Source organism: Haliaeetus albicilla, chromosome 16 (genome assembly GCF_947461875.1).
Source record: "Haliaeetus albicilla chromosome 16, bHalAlb1.1, whole genome shotgun sequence".
In the NCBI taxonomy this organism is placed as follows: domain Eukaryota; kingdom Metazoa; phylum Chordata; class Aves; order Accipitriformes; family Accipitridae; genus Haliaeetus; species Haliaeetus albicilla.
In genome coordinates, this window is record NC_091498.1 from 7,760,776 (window position 1) to 7,774,539 (window position 13,764).

General features: G+C 61.7%; 1 protein-coding gene across 3 annotated transcripts in view; it reads right to left on the minus strand.

Annotated features, from left to right (window-relative positions):
- Positions 1–1,618: 1,618 nt before the first annotated feature.
- Positions 1,619–13,764, minus strand: part of FOXO6 (forkhead box O6) — a 40,917-nt gene continuing 28,771 nt past the window's right edge. For all 3 annotated transcript variants that reach the window (XM_069803407.1, XM_069803406.1, XM_069803403.1), the window contains one exon: positions 1,619–6,635. In XM_069803407.1, coding sequence (XP_069659508.1) covers positions 5,223–6,635 — 1,413 coding nt within the window. In that variant the 3' untranslated portion in view covers positions 1,619–5,222. The remainder of the gene's footprint in view (positions 6,636–13,764) is intronic.

The following is a 13,764-nucleotide window of genomic DNA, read 5'->3' on the forward strand; positions in this document are numbered from 1 at the left end:
CCCCGCAGCACAGCCGTGCCAGGTCCCGCTGTGCCATGACAGCATGGTGCAAACAACAGTGCCCTCCCGCACCCAGCCGGGCTCGCTGCTGGGTCAGGGGCTGAAAGCCCCTCTTCTGTTGAGCCATGGCAATTAAATTCTGCACTAATTGGATTCTCTGCTAGGAAAGTCTTTAGTAGTTGAAATCCCTCCTCCCCTTCATCCTTTTGTCCTGGACTGACCTATAGGGACCAGCTTACGGGGATGTGCCAGGCCTTCGGGAGCACTTCCAAGACATGACCGCCCTGCCACGCTAATGACTTTTTCTCCAAGCTACCAGAGGACCATCAGTGGACAAGAACTGGCTGTCTCAAGCCTCCTCACCAGGACTCCCCATGCCTGCACTTTGTTACATGGCAGTGATGTCGGGACAATGCTGGATCCACAAGAGCAGAAAGATGCTCCACCTGCAATGCCAGCAAGTGGAGGTGGCTGAACTGGTGACACTGGGGTGCTTGGCCACAAGTGCAATATGATGGAGGCATATCATTCCAACGCTGTACATAGTGTGCACAGATGCCTGTGAACTGCTACCAGCAGCCTCTTCCCTCAGGCACCATGCGGGTGTGGAGATGGCAGGGATTATTTTGAAAAAAGTTTTGGAGGCTGCCTCAGTTTCCCCACCTTCATTTTAGCTGTTTATTGAGGGAGAAGTTGAATTCATGTCCTCCTCAAGTGGCCTGGGATGAGTTCTGCCTTCCCTGCAGAGCCCTAAGAGAAGCCATCCAAAAATCTTGGCGAGGAGAGGCAGGATGAGGCAGAGAGATTGGCTGGCTGCACCACTGGGGTGGGTGTGGGGGTTTCAGCCCCTTCAGTGGCTGGCAGCAGGGCAATACTCAGCTTTCTGTGCTTGAGAGCACCTCTGAGGGGTTTCAGCTTCTCCAGTGTGCTTTGATGAACACTGGGGAGCCCCTTGGGTGGCCAAGTCCCCTTTACAAGGCTGACTGAGGGGTCTTAGAGCAGAGAACCACCCCTGAACCTGAGCCCTGAACCACAGAGGTGTTTTCCCAACCCACTCTGCCCCATGACCATAAATCATCGCCCAAAATGGGAGCCACACCCTCCAGTCACTTCGGCAATTTTTTTCCAGGGCAGAAAATAAATTGACCTGCAAGAAGGGGAAGTTTCAGTCCAAAGAGCTCCAACAGCTGCTGAAAAAGGGGACTTCCAGGCCCGTGACTGGGGGCTGCACCCAGGGAGCCTTGTCGGGGAGTGAAGGGGCTTGGGGCAGTGGGTGCAGGGCATGAGCACCTCCACGAGCTCGACACCGTCACCTACCACTGCCCCGGGTAGTGGTGACACTGAGGCAGGCCGTCAGTCTCAGAAAATATTGGTAAAAGTCAGCAAATAGGTGTGTTTATAGACTGCCCAGGACAATGTCCTGAGGTCTGTGTCCAGGTAGGACTGCACAGACACCTGCACAGCCCAACCATCCCCATGCTGGGTGCAAGCTCAGTTTCCCCAAACATCACATCTTCTCCTTGGTGGCTCTTCCAAGTCCCCCCAGCTTCACTGGTCCAGCACTGTCCCTCCTGTCTCAGCCCAGACACACATAAGCATTGAAGGCAGCAGCCCCGCCTTGTAATATTTAAAACGATTTTATTCATGAAAATATGCTGTACAATGCACTATACACAGTTCTTTACATTGCCACATACACAAACTCTAATAGCACGATCAAGAAAGTTACCATTGCCTACGATAGATGCGTGGTGAGAGATGACGCCTGTCAGAGACCCTCCCCCCCAGTCTGTACAGTTATAAATATGAGGGAAAGGACGGACCGAAAACCGCCGTATGAAGCACACCAGTGGGGCCCCTTCGGCGTCCCCTTGACGCCGGCTCCTCGCTCCGGGCAGGGCTGGGGCTGGGCGGGAGTGGGGCTGGGAGCAGAGGATGCTCCTTGTCCCCAAAGGCTGTCCTGTGGGGCAGGGGGGGGCCGGGAGGGAGGCGGAGTGATGGAGCGGGGAGGCTGAAGCCAAGCGAGGTGGGATGTGAGGTGGCCTGTGCTCGGGGAGTTGTTTCCAGGGAGGGAACCTGGAGCCTCGGCCACTGCCGGACAGTGAAATAAAGCCGTGGTGTCCCCCTCTCTGCACTCGCAGCAGTGCCGGCAGCGGGGCGGTGGGAGCCGCAGGGGTCACAGACGTGCCGGCCACCCCCCAGGACCTGCCTGCCCCACGGGCACGAAGCACAGCCCCAAAACCCCTGTCCCATCACCACCACCCCACCCGGGCACCGTGGTCCTGGCATCCCCAGGTCCCTTGGCTCTGCTCCCCTCGGCCGCGGCGGGGCCAGCCCGTTTCAGCTCCCCCTCCAGCCACCCCTCTTCCCCGGGGTCCCAGTCACTTTAGGGGGGGTCTCTGTGCCTGCCTCCCACTGCCCGCCGTCCCTCGCACCGCACGACGACTGTACACACGACGCTTACCAACACGACTCCACCGCACACACGACAACCCCACGGTCACGAACCACAAAGACAGCTTCGCAATGGGACGTGCCCCGGGGGTGGATGCCCGGGGGCACCACGCAGAGGGGCAGGGGGAGGCGAGCAGGGGCGGGGGAGCGGGGCAGGACCGGGACAAGTCGAGGGGTCTTTTCTCCTTCTGCTGGTGCGGTTTCCCCTCCGTGACGATGGTTGGCCCGTATCTGTGACACCGAAGGGGTTTTGGGAGGGTCCCTGTGCCTGAGCATCCCATCTGCAAATGCCCGACTGCCGGGGTGAGCCCCAGCTGGCCGCGCTGCTCGGCGTGCTGGTGTGCTGCTGGATGTGTGCCTGGAGATCGGATGCCTCGAAGAGCCAGGACCCCTTCCCTCTCTCCCATGCTCAGCCATGGAGAGCTACCATGGCAGCTCCAGCTGCCCTCCCTGCCTCTCCTCGCTAGCAGTACTTGACACCCCAAGTGCAGAGCTGGGGTGCTGGGTATTAAATAGCCATTTGCAATTGGTTTCCAATTATTTTAAATATGCCTGAAACGAAAGGTGGTGCATAAAACAAATGTGGTAATGATCCTGAACAAAGAATAATCCTTTTTAAAAAAGCATTCAAGAAAGATTATATATAATAGAATATATTAAATTCTGTACATGATCAAATAATGTAAACATAATTAATTAACTTGTAAGAATGTCTTTAGAGACTATGCCCGCCGTGTGCCCAGGGTGAAGGTGAACAGTGGCACATGGGGCTCCTCTGTCACGCTTTGCCACAGAGACGTGGGTCAGGAGCGGAGCAGGAGGTGCCCACCCCTGGGTCCCACCCTGCCCCGGCTCCGAGCAGCCGCGCTTCCCCTATGGCTCAGTGGGACCCAGCACCTGCACCGTGGTAGAGGAGGTGGTGCTGGAGCGAGAAGGGAAGAGCTGGACTGGGAAAACATGCTGGTTCAGTGGACTGACCCTTGCTGCAACCCAGGGCTAGGGGGTTTAGAGAAAGCCTGTGGTACCCAGGAGGAAGACGGGCTGTGCAGAGAGCCCCATGGGACAGAGCAGCACCTCCCACTGCCTCTCCTCCCAGTCCCAACATCTCCTCTGGACCAGCCGCTCCAGCTGCCCATCAGCCTGCCTGGCTGCCCCACTCCAAAAAACGCGTTGCACCAAGGGCTGAGCTGCCCTGCAGCGGGGAGCCCTCGCCCCAGCTGTGCAGGATGGCAGTGGGACCCTGGCCCACTCCTGCCCCACAGAGCAGTGGGGCCAGTTTGGGCTCCTGACACATAGCAGGACCACGTGTGAATCGTGGTCCCCATCCCCATGGAGCACCGGCCCTTGGCAGATAGGTGCACCAGGGCTGACCCCTCTTGCTGACAGCCCCCTGGACCAGCTCTCCTGGCATCCCAGGCATGGGCAGCGAGCCCTCCGGGACAGACATGCTGGCTGCTGGCTAGAGTCACTCCTGTAACCAGTAATGACCCCCTCAGGAGCCCCACAGCCCCAGCTGTGAGCCCTGTGGCACCTCCCTGAGCTCTGCATGCGGGCAAAGCAGCATGGGTCACCCAGGTTTGGGGCAGGGTGGACCCCGTGCTGCCTCTGGAGGCCTGGCCATAGCATCCCTCCCATCCTCACATGCACACACCCCCTTTGCGAGGATGACCCATGTCACAGCCCCCCAGCTTCCACCCCATCATCCAACACCCAAAGCCGTGGCCAAGCCAAGATGAGACGTGTGATGGGCAGCTGTCAGCATTGCCCACAGCCTCTCTCCTCCTCTCCCTAAGCTCGACCCTTTCTTCGTTCTGATGCAAAAACTCAATAGGAAAAGAGTGCATGAAATAGAATAAATACGCCCCCCCCCCCCCCCCGCCCCTTTGAGCTCCCCCTGAGCCTCTGGCACGGGGGACCCAGGCCAGCAGCACGTCACTCCCAGCAAGACCACCCCATGCAGCGCTGTGAACCATGCACAGGAGCGTGCCCACGCCTGCTCTGGGCAGGGTACTGCAGCTTTCCTGTGGGCAGGAGTGACCGTGGCACCCCCAGCCACCGGTGGGTGCGTGGGCTGCCGAGGTGCTGTCCCCAGGGCTGCAGATTGCATACCCTTCCCTCCATCATCAACCCCCTCTTCTCACTGCTTGGTAAGAAAACCTGACTGGAGCCACGTAAGGAGACCCGCAGTGGAGGTGGCTTGGGCGTGTGGGCTTGGCAGAGCTCAGATCTCCACCAGGATTTAGGGGCGACGAGCCCCCCATTTGCCCTGGGGCAGGGTCCCCACTCTTGACACTTCTACTCAGAGGACTCATTTCCCAAGGTGGCTCAGAGAAAAGGGTCCCTTTCCAGAGAGGGATGCCCACACAGGGGGTTCCCACGCCACCAGCCGTCACCACTCTGTCACCCAGCCCAAGGACAAATCAAACCGGCACCATCGCACCAGGGCACTGGGACCGTCTGGAAAGGCTTTCCCTTCCTGCTTCCCCTCCCCTGGACCCCCCTGGCTCCGGCTGCCTCTCCCGCCCGCCTGCCCTGTGTCCTCCACAGGACCCAGCAGATTGGGCACACGTGTGGGCTGGGGGCTGAGGGCCCTACCCCGTCTCAGTATTTGACCCTACGGTTTGTGTTTTGTGTTCGACCTCAAGCTCAGACCAATGGCTCTAGCCCATCTTAACAAATAAAGGCAGAAGAGAAAGGAAAAAAAAAAGTTAGTCTCAATGTTCCCCTCGTGGCTTCTCAGTGGCGAGCCCCCCACCCCGGGGCAGGCATCACCCGGGCACCCAGCTCTGGTTCGTGGGCTGCGGACCCCCGGGCAGCACGGGCACGTTGAGCCCGTTCTGTGGCGGGAGAGCCGAGTCGAAGTTGAAGTCCATCTCATCGCTGTCCATAAAGTCATTCAGGATGATTGACTCCACATCACACTCCAGGCTCCCATTGAACATGTCCAGGTCCAGGTCTGCTGGAAACCTGTCTTGACCCAACACGGGGGGGTGGACAGCCCCCGGGTAGGGGCCCTGCAGCGAATCCAGCAAGCTCATGTGTGCCCCTTGGTTATTAGCGTAGGAATGCAGATGCCCGTGGTGCGGCATGGCTGTCATGCTGCACGTGTCACTGGGCAAGCTCATAAGGCTGACAGGATTAGCTAAGGCACTGGTGTTGACCGCAGGGTGGTGACCGGCTGGTGACGGGTGGTACAAAGCGTTGCTCTTCATGAGAGACCCCGAGTGGGACGGGTAGGAGGACAAACCCTGCTCCCCGCTCCCGCACAGCAGCGGGTTGTGTCTGTGGCCACGGGCCGGCACCATGGGGCTGGCCTGCGGCAGGGGCAGGTCCCCCGGGACCATGCTCTCCTTGTGCGCGTAGGAGATGGAGGAGAGCAGGTCCTGCAGCGAGGCGTTCCTGTAGGAGCTGACGGGCGAGAAGGTGGCTTGCTTGTTCTCCTGGATGGTCTGCATGGGCAGGCGGCGCATGAGGCTCATGGCCGGCTGGCTGTAGATAGTCCCGCAGTAGGTGTTGGTGGCAGCCCCCATGGTGGAGCACTTGGAGTTGAAGGTGAAACTGGAGCTCCGCTGCCGCAGGGCGGCTGGGGGGAGCTGCTGCGAAGGGCTCATGGTGTAGCCGTCCTGCAGGTCCTCCAGCATGCTCTCCCCGAGGCTCTCGTTCAGGCTGATGGTGCCAGTCAGGTCGGTCAGCCGGGGCAGCTCCACGGAGCAGCGGGCGTTGAGGGAAGGAGACATGGTGCTGGAGGGGCTGGGGTACATCAGCGGAGAGGAGGGGGTACCGTCATCCTCCTCCAGCTCATCCGGCTCATGGTTGGACATGATGGGTGAGAGGCGCCCGCTCAGCGTGCTGGCCGTGGAGTTGGCCCGCGTCCTGAAGTCCGCCCAGGCATCGTACTCGTCGCTGGCGTGGGATGCGGGGCTCTCCGACCACTTGGCTTGCTGGGAGGAAGGGCTGTCCTCCCCGCGCTCCTGCGTCACCTGCAGCTGCTTCTTCTTGCTGGCCTTCCCCTTGATCCGCAGGAACTTGCTATTGTTGTCCATCGAGACTGCCCGACGGCGGGGCGTCTTCCCCGTCTTGCCGCCCTCGGGGTTCAGCATCCACCAGGAGCTCTTGCCGGTGCCCTCATTCTGCACGCGGATGAAGCGGGTGTGCAGGGAGAGGTTGTGCCGGATGGAGTTCTGTGGAGACAGCAAGGACAGAGGGGATGGTCAGCAGCGGCTCCAGCACCCCAGGCAGGAAGGGAATGCCCGCGGGGCTGGGGGGGTACACGGGGCATCGTGTGGGACCTGGACTCCATCCCCTGGGACACCACGGCTGCCTGAGCCAGAGGTGTCAGGGCTCAGACGGCTCAGCTGGAGGGTCTCTCCCACAGCACTGCCAGGCATTTCACCTCTGGGAGCCCACGGGTCATGGCCCTTTGCTGCATCTAACAGCTATCTATCATTACTGCAATTACTGTCATGGCAGGGAGTGTGGCGGGGGTCTTCAGCATGTGCCCCTGGGGACCTGCACCAACACAGCACCAGGCAGGACCAGGTCTCAGCGGACTCTTCTTTCCTAGCAGCAGCCTGGGGAGGGACAAGGTGAGGAGGCAACGAAAGCAGGGGTAGAGTCAGGCCCTGTACCATGTCCGTGCAGAGGTCCAGGTCTTCTCCGTCCCCCCCAGCCCTGGCACCACCCATGCTCCAAGTAGAGCCCACTGGGATGCTCCCAGCACAGCCTTGTCCACATGCACCTCTGCAGAGGTCCCAGCCCACTCTCCCCACCGCCAGGCACCCCACCAGCTCCACAGGCGGAGGGACCACCTTTGTCCACACACTGCCAGGCACCAACCCTCTGGAGCTGGCTCCAAACCCCTTCCCTGCCCTGCATCGTTTTGCGATGTGCTCCCCTCCTCCCTCATCACCGGGGAGGGAGAAGCATGCCTCGAGCAGTGTGCATCAGCACCACCACAGCCCGAAGCAATGTGTCAGCACCATGTATGCGAGATCTTGTCCCCAAAATGCCTGTCACCCCCTGCGAGCAGCGCTGAGGGCCCAGGCAGAGAGGGAAGGTCTGGTTCTCTGTGTGTCTGCAGGCTGGGTCTGGTGGCAGGGACAGAAGGCACGCACCCTGCCCGAGAGGCTCGGGTACCACAGCACAGGGGGGTTTGCAAACCCAGCTACAACCCCCATTGCCCAAACATGGCTACAACCCCCATTGCCCAGACAAGGGCTGGTTGGGGACTGCTTTCTCCCCAGACACTTCTGGCTCCCTGTATCCACATCCAGCATCTCAAAGGGGTTTCCTACTGAGAGCAGTGCTCCACTCCTCTTGGCTCTTGCCTGCTGCTGTGGCTCTGAGCAGCTCACTGGCCGGAGCAGGGATGCCCTTGCAGAAGGCAGGAGAAGGCAGGGAGCTTGCACCAGGGGCCACGTCCCAGCACAAGCATCCCCAGCTGCTACTGCCCCGTAGGGTGACAGGCTGGGGTGACCCTGGCGAGATGCCTTCAAAACTCCGGCCAGTGGAAGAGGGGGTGAGGACATGTGCCTTTTGCTGCTGATCTGCAGCTCATGAGCTGCCACTCCAGCTCCCTGCGCCTCGGTTTCCCCAGGGTCCAGAGGGGAAAGGCAAGATGCAGAGCCCAGGGAAGAGCATGAGTCCATGGTGTAGAGACCCTTGCTCCAGCACTGCCTGCAGGCTCAGGGCTCAGCAGGGGCTGCTGAAGGGAGGCAGGCAGCTCCTCCTGCCCCTGCCGAGCCTCAAGGGGGGGCAGAGGGACAGGGAAGGGGGGAAGAAACCAAGGTGCCGGGGAGAAAGTTTGGTGCCGTTGCTGGTGTACAGTGGAATACTAATGAAAAGGCGAGTGAGCTCCAGCCTCATCTATCATATTATGTAATGGCTTACTTCTCTGCACTTCATTTATTTGGAGATTGCTCCCAGGCTGGCTCCTCGCCAGCAGCCACCAAATCCAAGTCTACAGAAATCAATCTCGCGCTGACTGATTAAGCCGTGTTTAGAACTAATTGCTCCTTCGTGTGTGGGGAGAATAAATTACGGGCTTTAATTTCACATCTTTAAAATGCAACTGCAGGTATGGGCTAGCCATTAACCCCTTACTGCACAGCCCCGCGCATAGCTGGGGAGGGGGCAGGCTGTGGCTGGCACAGCTCAAGGAACAGGTTGGGACATGTGCTGCCCTCCACAGCGGTGGCTGCCCATGCAGATGGTCATCACCTTCAGGTGGAGCAAGCCAAGCCCTGGGCCAGCCTGTCTGGCAGGGAGAGCTCTCCCTGAACCCCCCCAACACCTCTCCCTTGAGCCACAGGATGACCCATCCACGCGACCAAGCCATGGTGCAAGTGGCAGGGGATGGAAGCAGAGCACGTGGCTGTCACCGCATTTACAGAGCCAGAGCCACCAGCCAGCTCAGCCCCATGGTGCTGCCTTGCACCCACACAGATGTGAGGCGGGAGCTGGGCATGCCCAAGCAGGGCTTGCTGGGGTGATGCCCAGCTTCTGCTGGGCCCTTGCAGGATTGGGGACCCCCTATATAGCCCTGCTCCCCCGCTGACAGCACTCCTCAGGTCTGCTCAGCCTGGGAGGAAGGAGATGCTGCAGCCCTCCACGGCTGGGACTGAGCTGCCCTGTGGAGCACGGAGAGAGGGGATGGGGTTTGGGAACATCACAGCTGGACGGGGGTGACATTCAGCACGGCGCTAACCTCCTCCTCTGCTACTCCCTCCCTTCACAGCTCCAGGGCAGAGCACCCAGCACCACCCATGGACCTAGGGCCAGGCTGGTGTCGGGCAGCGAACAGGGCTGGTGGGGGGAAGCTGAAGGGGTCAGGCTGCCTGAAGGAGAGGAGGGGAGGGGAGGCTGCTGCCTCTTCTGCAGCGAAGCTTCATTAAGAGCCAAAAGACAGCAGCAATTAAGTGCAAGGTGCAGCAAGCCCAGCTCTCTCCTCATTAGCACCCCGATGTGCTTGGCTGGCCACAGCTCGGGGTGCACGGCGCAGGGCAGTGGGCTGCACGGGGGCGGGCCAGGAGCTTATTAACACCACGCAAGCAGGGACCTGCTTCACCTGCCACAGCCCCGGCAGCCCCCGGGCAGCCCCACGAGCAGCCGGCGTCCCACAGCACCCAGGCCCAGGCTGGCAGGGAGCAGCGCATGATCGCATGGCCCGAAATGTGGGGCTCAGCTCCTGGGCAGCCCCTGGCAGTGCGGTGATGTGCAGGGGACATCAGGGCTGGCAAAACCTCCCTGACAGCAACTGCCTTGGCAGAGGCATGCACCTGGGTCTGGCAGATTTTGGCAGGGTGCAAGGGAAGCAGGCGAAGGCTGGTGCCAGTCCCAGGGTCCCCACGATGCCTCCAACACTGCTCTGCCCCTCTCTGCCCCGCGACCCAAAGTCCTGTACCACTTCCCACAGCAACCTGCACCTTTGCATGCCTGGCCATGCCCTGCACCCTTGCTGTATCTCCCTTCTCATTCCCATCCGTCTCCATGGCACCCTCTCCTTGCCCACCCCACTCCAACGGCTCAGGCTCCCCACCAAAGCAGAGAAACCCTCCCGGCATCCTTGCTCCATGCAGCCCTGCAGCCCCAGAGCACCCAAACGGCGCAAGGCAAGAAGCATTGGTCCCCAGCGCACATTCAGTCCATGCCAGGGCTCCCACCAGGGGAGGACACCCGCCATATCAAGCACCAGCCCTTGCCCCCATAGCTCTGCAGAGGGGCAGGGGATGCTCGGGGTAGTGGAAGCAAGGGCTGGAGGTGGCACCAGGGCTGCCAGGTGTTGCAGGTGGACCCAATCCCTGCTTGACACCAAGGGAGGGTGAGGCTGGAGCCCGTGCCAAGCCCTGGCCACCAGCTGCTGGAGGCTTTGCCAGCTTGTAAGACCCCGGTGCCATCCCGGTGCCTGTCTGCTGGGGGGCTGGCCCTGCTGCAGGGCCTGGCACGGGGATGGGGGGGCTGGTGGGAGCTGTGGGTACCCATGGAGCCTTCTCACCCCCCCAGGAGCCCTTCTCCACGGAGCCTCATTGTCAGGGGAACAGCCAGTGTGAAATCGGTCTGATTAGCAATTAGTCCCATTGTAAAAGGATTAGCCGGACCCCATTGTTTGGATGAGTGACTTGACTATCAATTTGCATCTGGCAGGGATGCTGCTGCTGCTGCTGGGCCGGGAGCGTTTCCCGTGTCCTGTGACCGGACAGACGCCGTCTGGCGAGGCTGTTCCCGGCACGGCGGCGGGGTGCTGCTGGACCCCTGAGATGGGCATCGGTGCCAGGCACAAAGGTGGTCTTTGCGGGATCCCGAGCACCTTGCCGATCCTTGCTGCCAGCAGCACCCTAGCAGCAGGTTCCAGGGGTCACTCCTCCAGCCTTGGGGTGCTCATGGGTCTCGGGGCGCAAGGGAGGGCTGGGCATTCTCTTGTGTGCCCTGGGGAGAGCACGGGATGGGGGAAACAAGTGCAATTCAAGCGAGAGCAGGATTGCACAAGCCCTGGTCCGGGCCAGAGCTGGGGAGAGCAAATGAGGGGGCCCTGCTGACCTGCCCCTGTCCGTGCCACATCCCCTGTGCCTGTCTGCTGTCCCCATCATTGTCCCTGGGCTGCCACCCTTCCCTGCTGTCCCCATGGCACCTGGGTTTTTTCTGAGCAAAACCACAAAACCCCCAAATCCCACACCCTGCCTCCTCACTGCGCATCCTACCCCTCCCAATAGCAGCACAGCCCTGTCGTGCTCGTGGAGACCCTGCACGCTCCCAGAGAGCCCCAGCCCCACAGCCAGGGTCTGTACATCTGTCCAGGCTGCTGGTCCATCCAGCTAATGAGCCCGTTACCTGGCGGAGATTCGCACGCTGGTTAACAGGAGGAAGTAGCGACAGGGCCACTAACGAGCGCTCTGCCGGCTGCTCTCTGGCAGCACGAGGATTGCTCTGGGGGTTAACTGATCCTTATTTACTTCTTGCACATAAAAATTGCCAGCGCTGGAGGAAATATTCCAGGGGCAGAGGCTTCCAACAGCCCCGATGGTGCCTAATCCCAGGGGATGCTGTGCAGCGGTGGTGGTGGCATGGGACAGTCACCAGTGACACCCCCAAAGACATCGTATTCACCCAAGAAACGGCACTGCCCATGGACACAAGCAGCTAAGTGCACGATGGCCATCAACGTGACCTCCTGGCACCAGCCCTTGGGGATGGCCAGCCCTACTCCCTGCCATTGGTGTCACGGTCCTGCCCAAAGCAGCTGGTGGCTGTGCACAGCCCACCAGCCCTGGCATCGAAGCGCCGCATCCTGAGCAGGGCCCACGCCTGCCTGGCGAGCAGATGGCAGCTGGCACGCCGTGGCAGCACGCCCCACGCGCCAGAGGGATGCCAAGCGCCCCAGATGCTCGCAACCGGGACGGACGCCCCATGCTGACAGCAGCCGGACCCCTGTGCTGTGCCTGAGGCAGGGAGTGAGATAAGACCCCCATCACCTCCAATGGGTGCAGGCGCATCAGCCCACCCCACGGCAGCCCTCTGTGCACTGGCGGGTGAACCCAGCACAGGCACCAGGCGAAGCGAAGCGGCACGGAGGAGAAAGCCGGGGCAAAGGCAGCCGGGTGGCTGTAAATCCAGCCTAACGTGTGACGAGGTTCCTCGGGCTTTGCACTGGGCTCCCCAAGGACAGGACACAGCTTGGCACCAGCTGCATGCCAAGCTCAGGAGGGCTGTGAATCCCTGCCAACCTCTTTGCTGTGGTGATTTCCCCATCTCCCCGCTGCCCCCAGAGCTGGGGCGGCACACGCTGGCTTGCCGGGAAGGAGCAGCCCCTGGTACAGGGCTTGGCGAAGCAGTTTTGAGCAGCTGCCATGTGCACGGGATCTCCTCTGCTCCAAAACTGCAGCCTGTGCTCTGCACTGCCCCATAGCACGCCGGAGCGTTACTGCCCCATAGCACCCCCTGCCACCCCCCTGCACTGCCCTTTCCCACCCCAGGCAGCCCTCTGCAGTGCCCTGGAGCCATGCAGCTGCCCCACAGCCAGCCCCCTGCACGGCCCCACGCAGGGCCCCAAAACCAGCTCTCTGCAACACCCCACAGCGCCCCATGCTGCGCCCCACAGTGTCGCACGGCCGTATCTCTGCAGCACCCTATAGCATCTTACAGCAAACCTACCGCACCGCTCCGTCAGCTCTCTGCAGTGCCCTGTAGCATCCTACAGCCAGCCTCCCTGCAATGCCCCGTAAGCCCCCCGCCAGCCCCTCGCACTGTCTCGGGCATCCGCAGCCCACTCGCTGCACCCCAGCGGGTGCCCCGGTCCTGTCAGACGTCCCCCTCAGGGACCCAGGGCTGCGCCCCCCCACCAGCACGTCCTTCCCTGGGGCATCGCTGCTGGAGCTGGGCAGGGGGGACCGCGGAGCCTGCCCGGTGCCCCCGGAAAGGGCACGGCGGGGGCAGAGGGAGGGCGCCCGCCTCCCCGCCGCGGGGGTCTCGCCGGCGGCTGCCGAGCGGAGGCGAGCGTATTCGGGTCAGCGCGTCGCCTGAGCAGAGCCGGTCTGACGTGCTGCTAATTGAACCAAATGCCCATTAGAGGCGTGACGGGCCGTGTCCATCCCAGGCCCTCCGTCGCAGGTGGCTGACACGCAAGGAGCCTGAAGGCTGTTCAGCATGGCCGGGCCAGAGCATCTCCCGCCTCCTCACGCATCGCGGCCAGCTCGAAGCCCAGCCGGCATCTCCCCCTAGGCGTGCGCTGGGGCGGGGGGAGAGGGACAGCTGGGGCTTATGGGGGACCCCATGCTGCAGCCCCCTCCCTGCGCAGCCCCCCCACGGCCCCTCTCCGTGCCACCCCTGGGGGCAGAGCAGGGGCAGAGCCTGGCAGGGATCAGGCAGGGGGGGTCCAGCCTTGCCCTGCCCCACAGATCCATGATGCTGTGGGGCGAAGGATGGCTCCAGGCAAACCCCATGCTCTGGGGTGCAGGTGTGGAGCTGGGAACCCACGCCATGGGGCAGATGCTGGCCCAGCCCCTTGCCCACATCCCTCTGCCGTTCCCTGGGGCTGGGTGATGGCATGCCCAAGACCAACCTCTCCTGAAGGAGAAGGTCCAGGTGGAAACCACCACTGTGACCTGACCCACTGCCAGGACTCGCCAGCCCCATCCCAAACCCCCAAATCCAGAAAGAGCCTGGCTGTGGCTGCCTGGGCTTCAGGCCAGGTTTCAGGACAAATACAGGTGCTGTGGCGGCTGGATGGGTCCCCAGGGCAAAGCCCATCCCCTGCCCAGCCCCGTGATGGTTCTGGCCCACCTTTGCCATATACTACATGGCTCGCAGCAGGTCTGA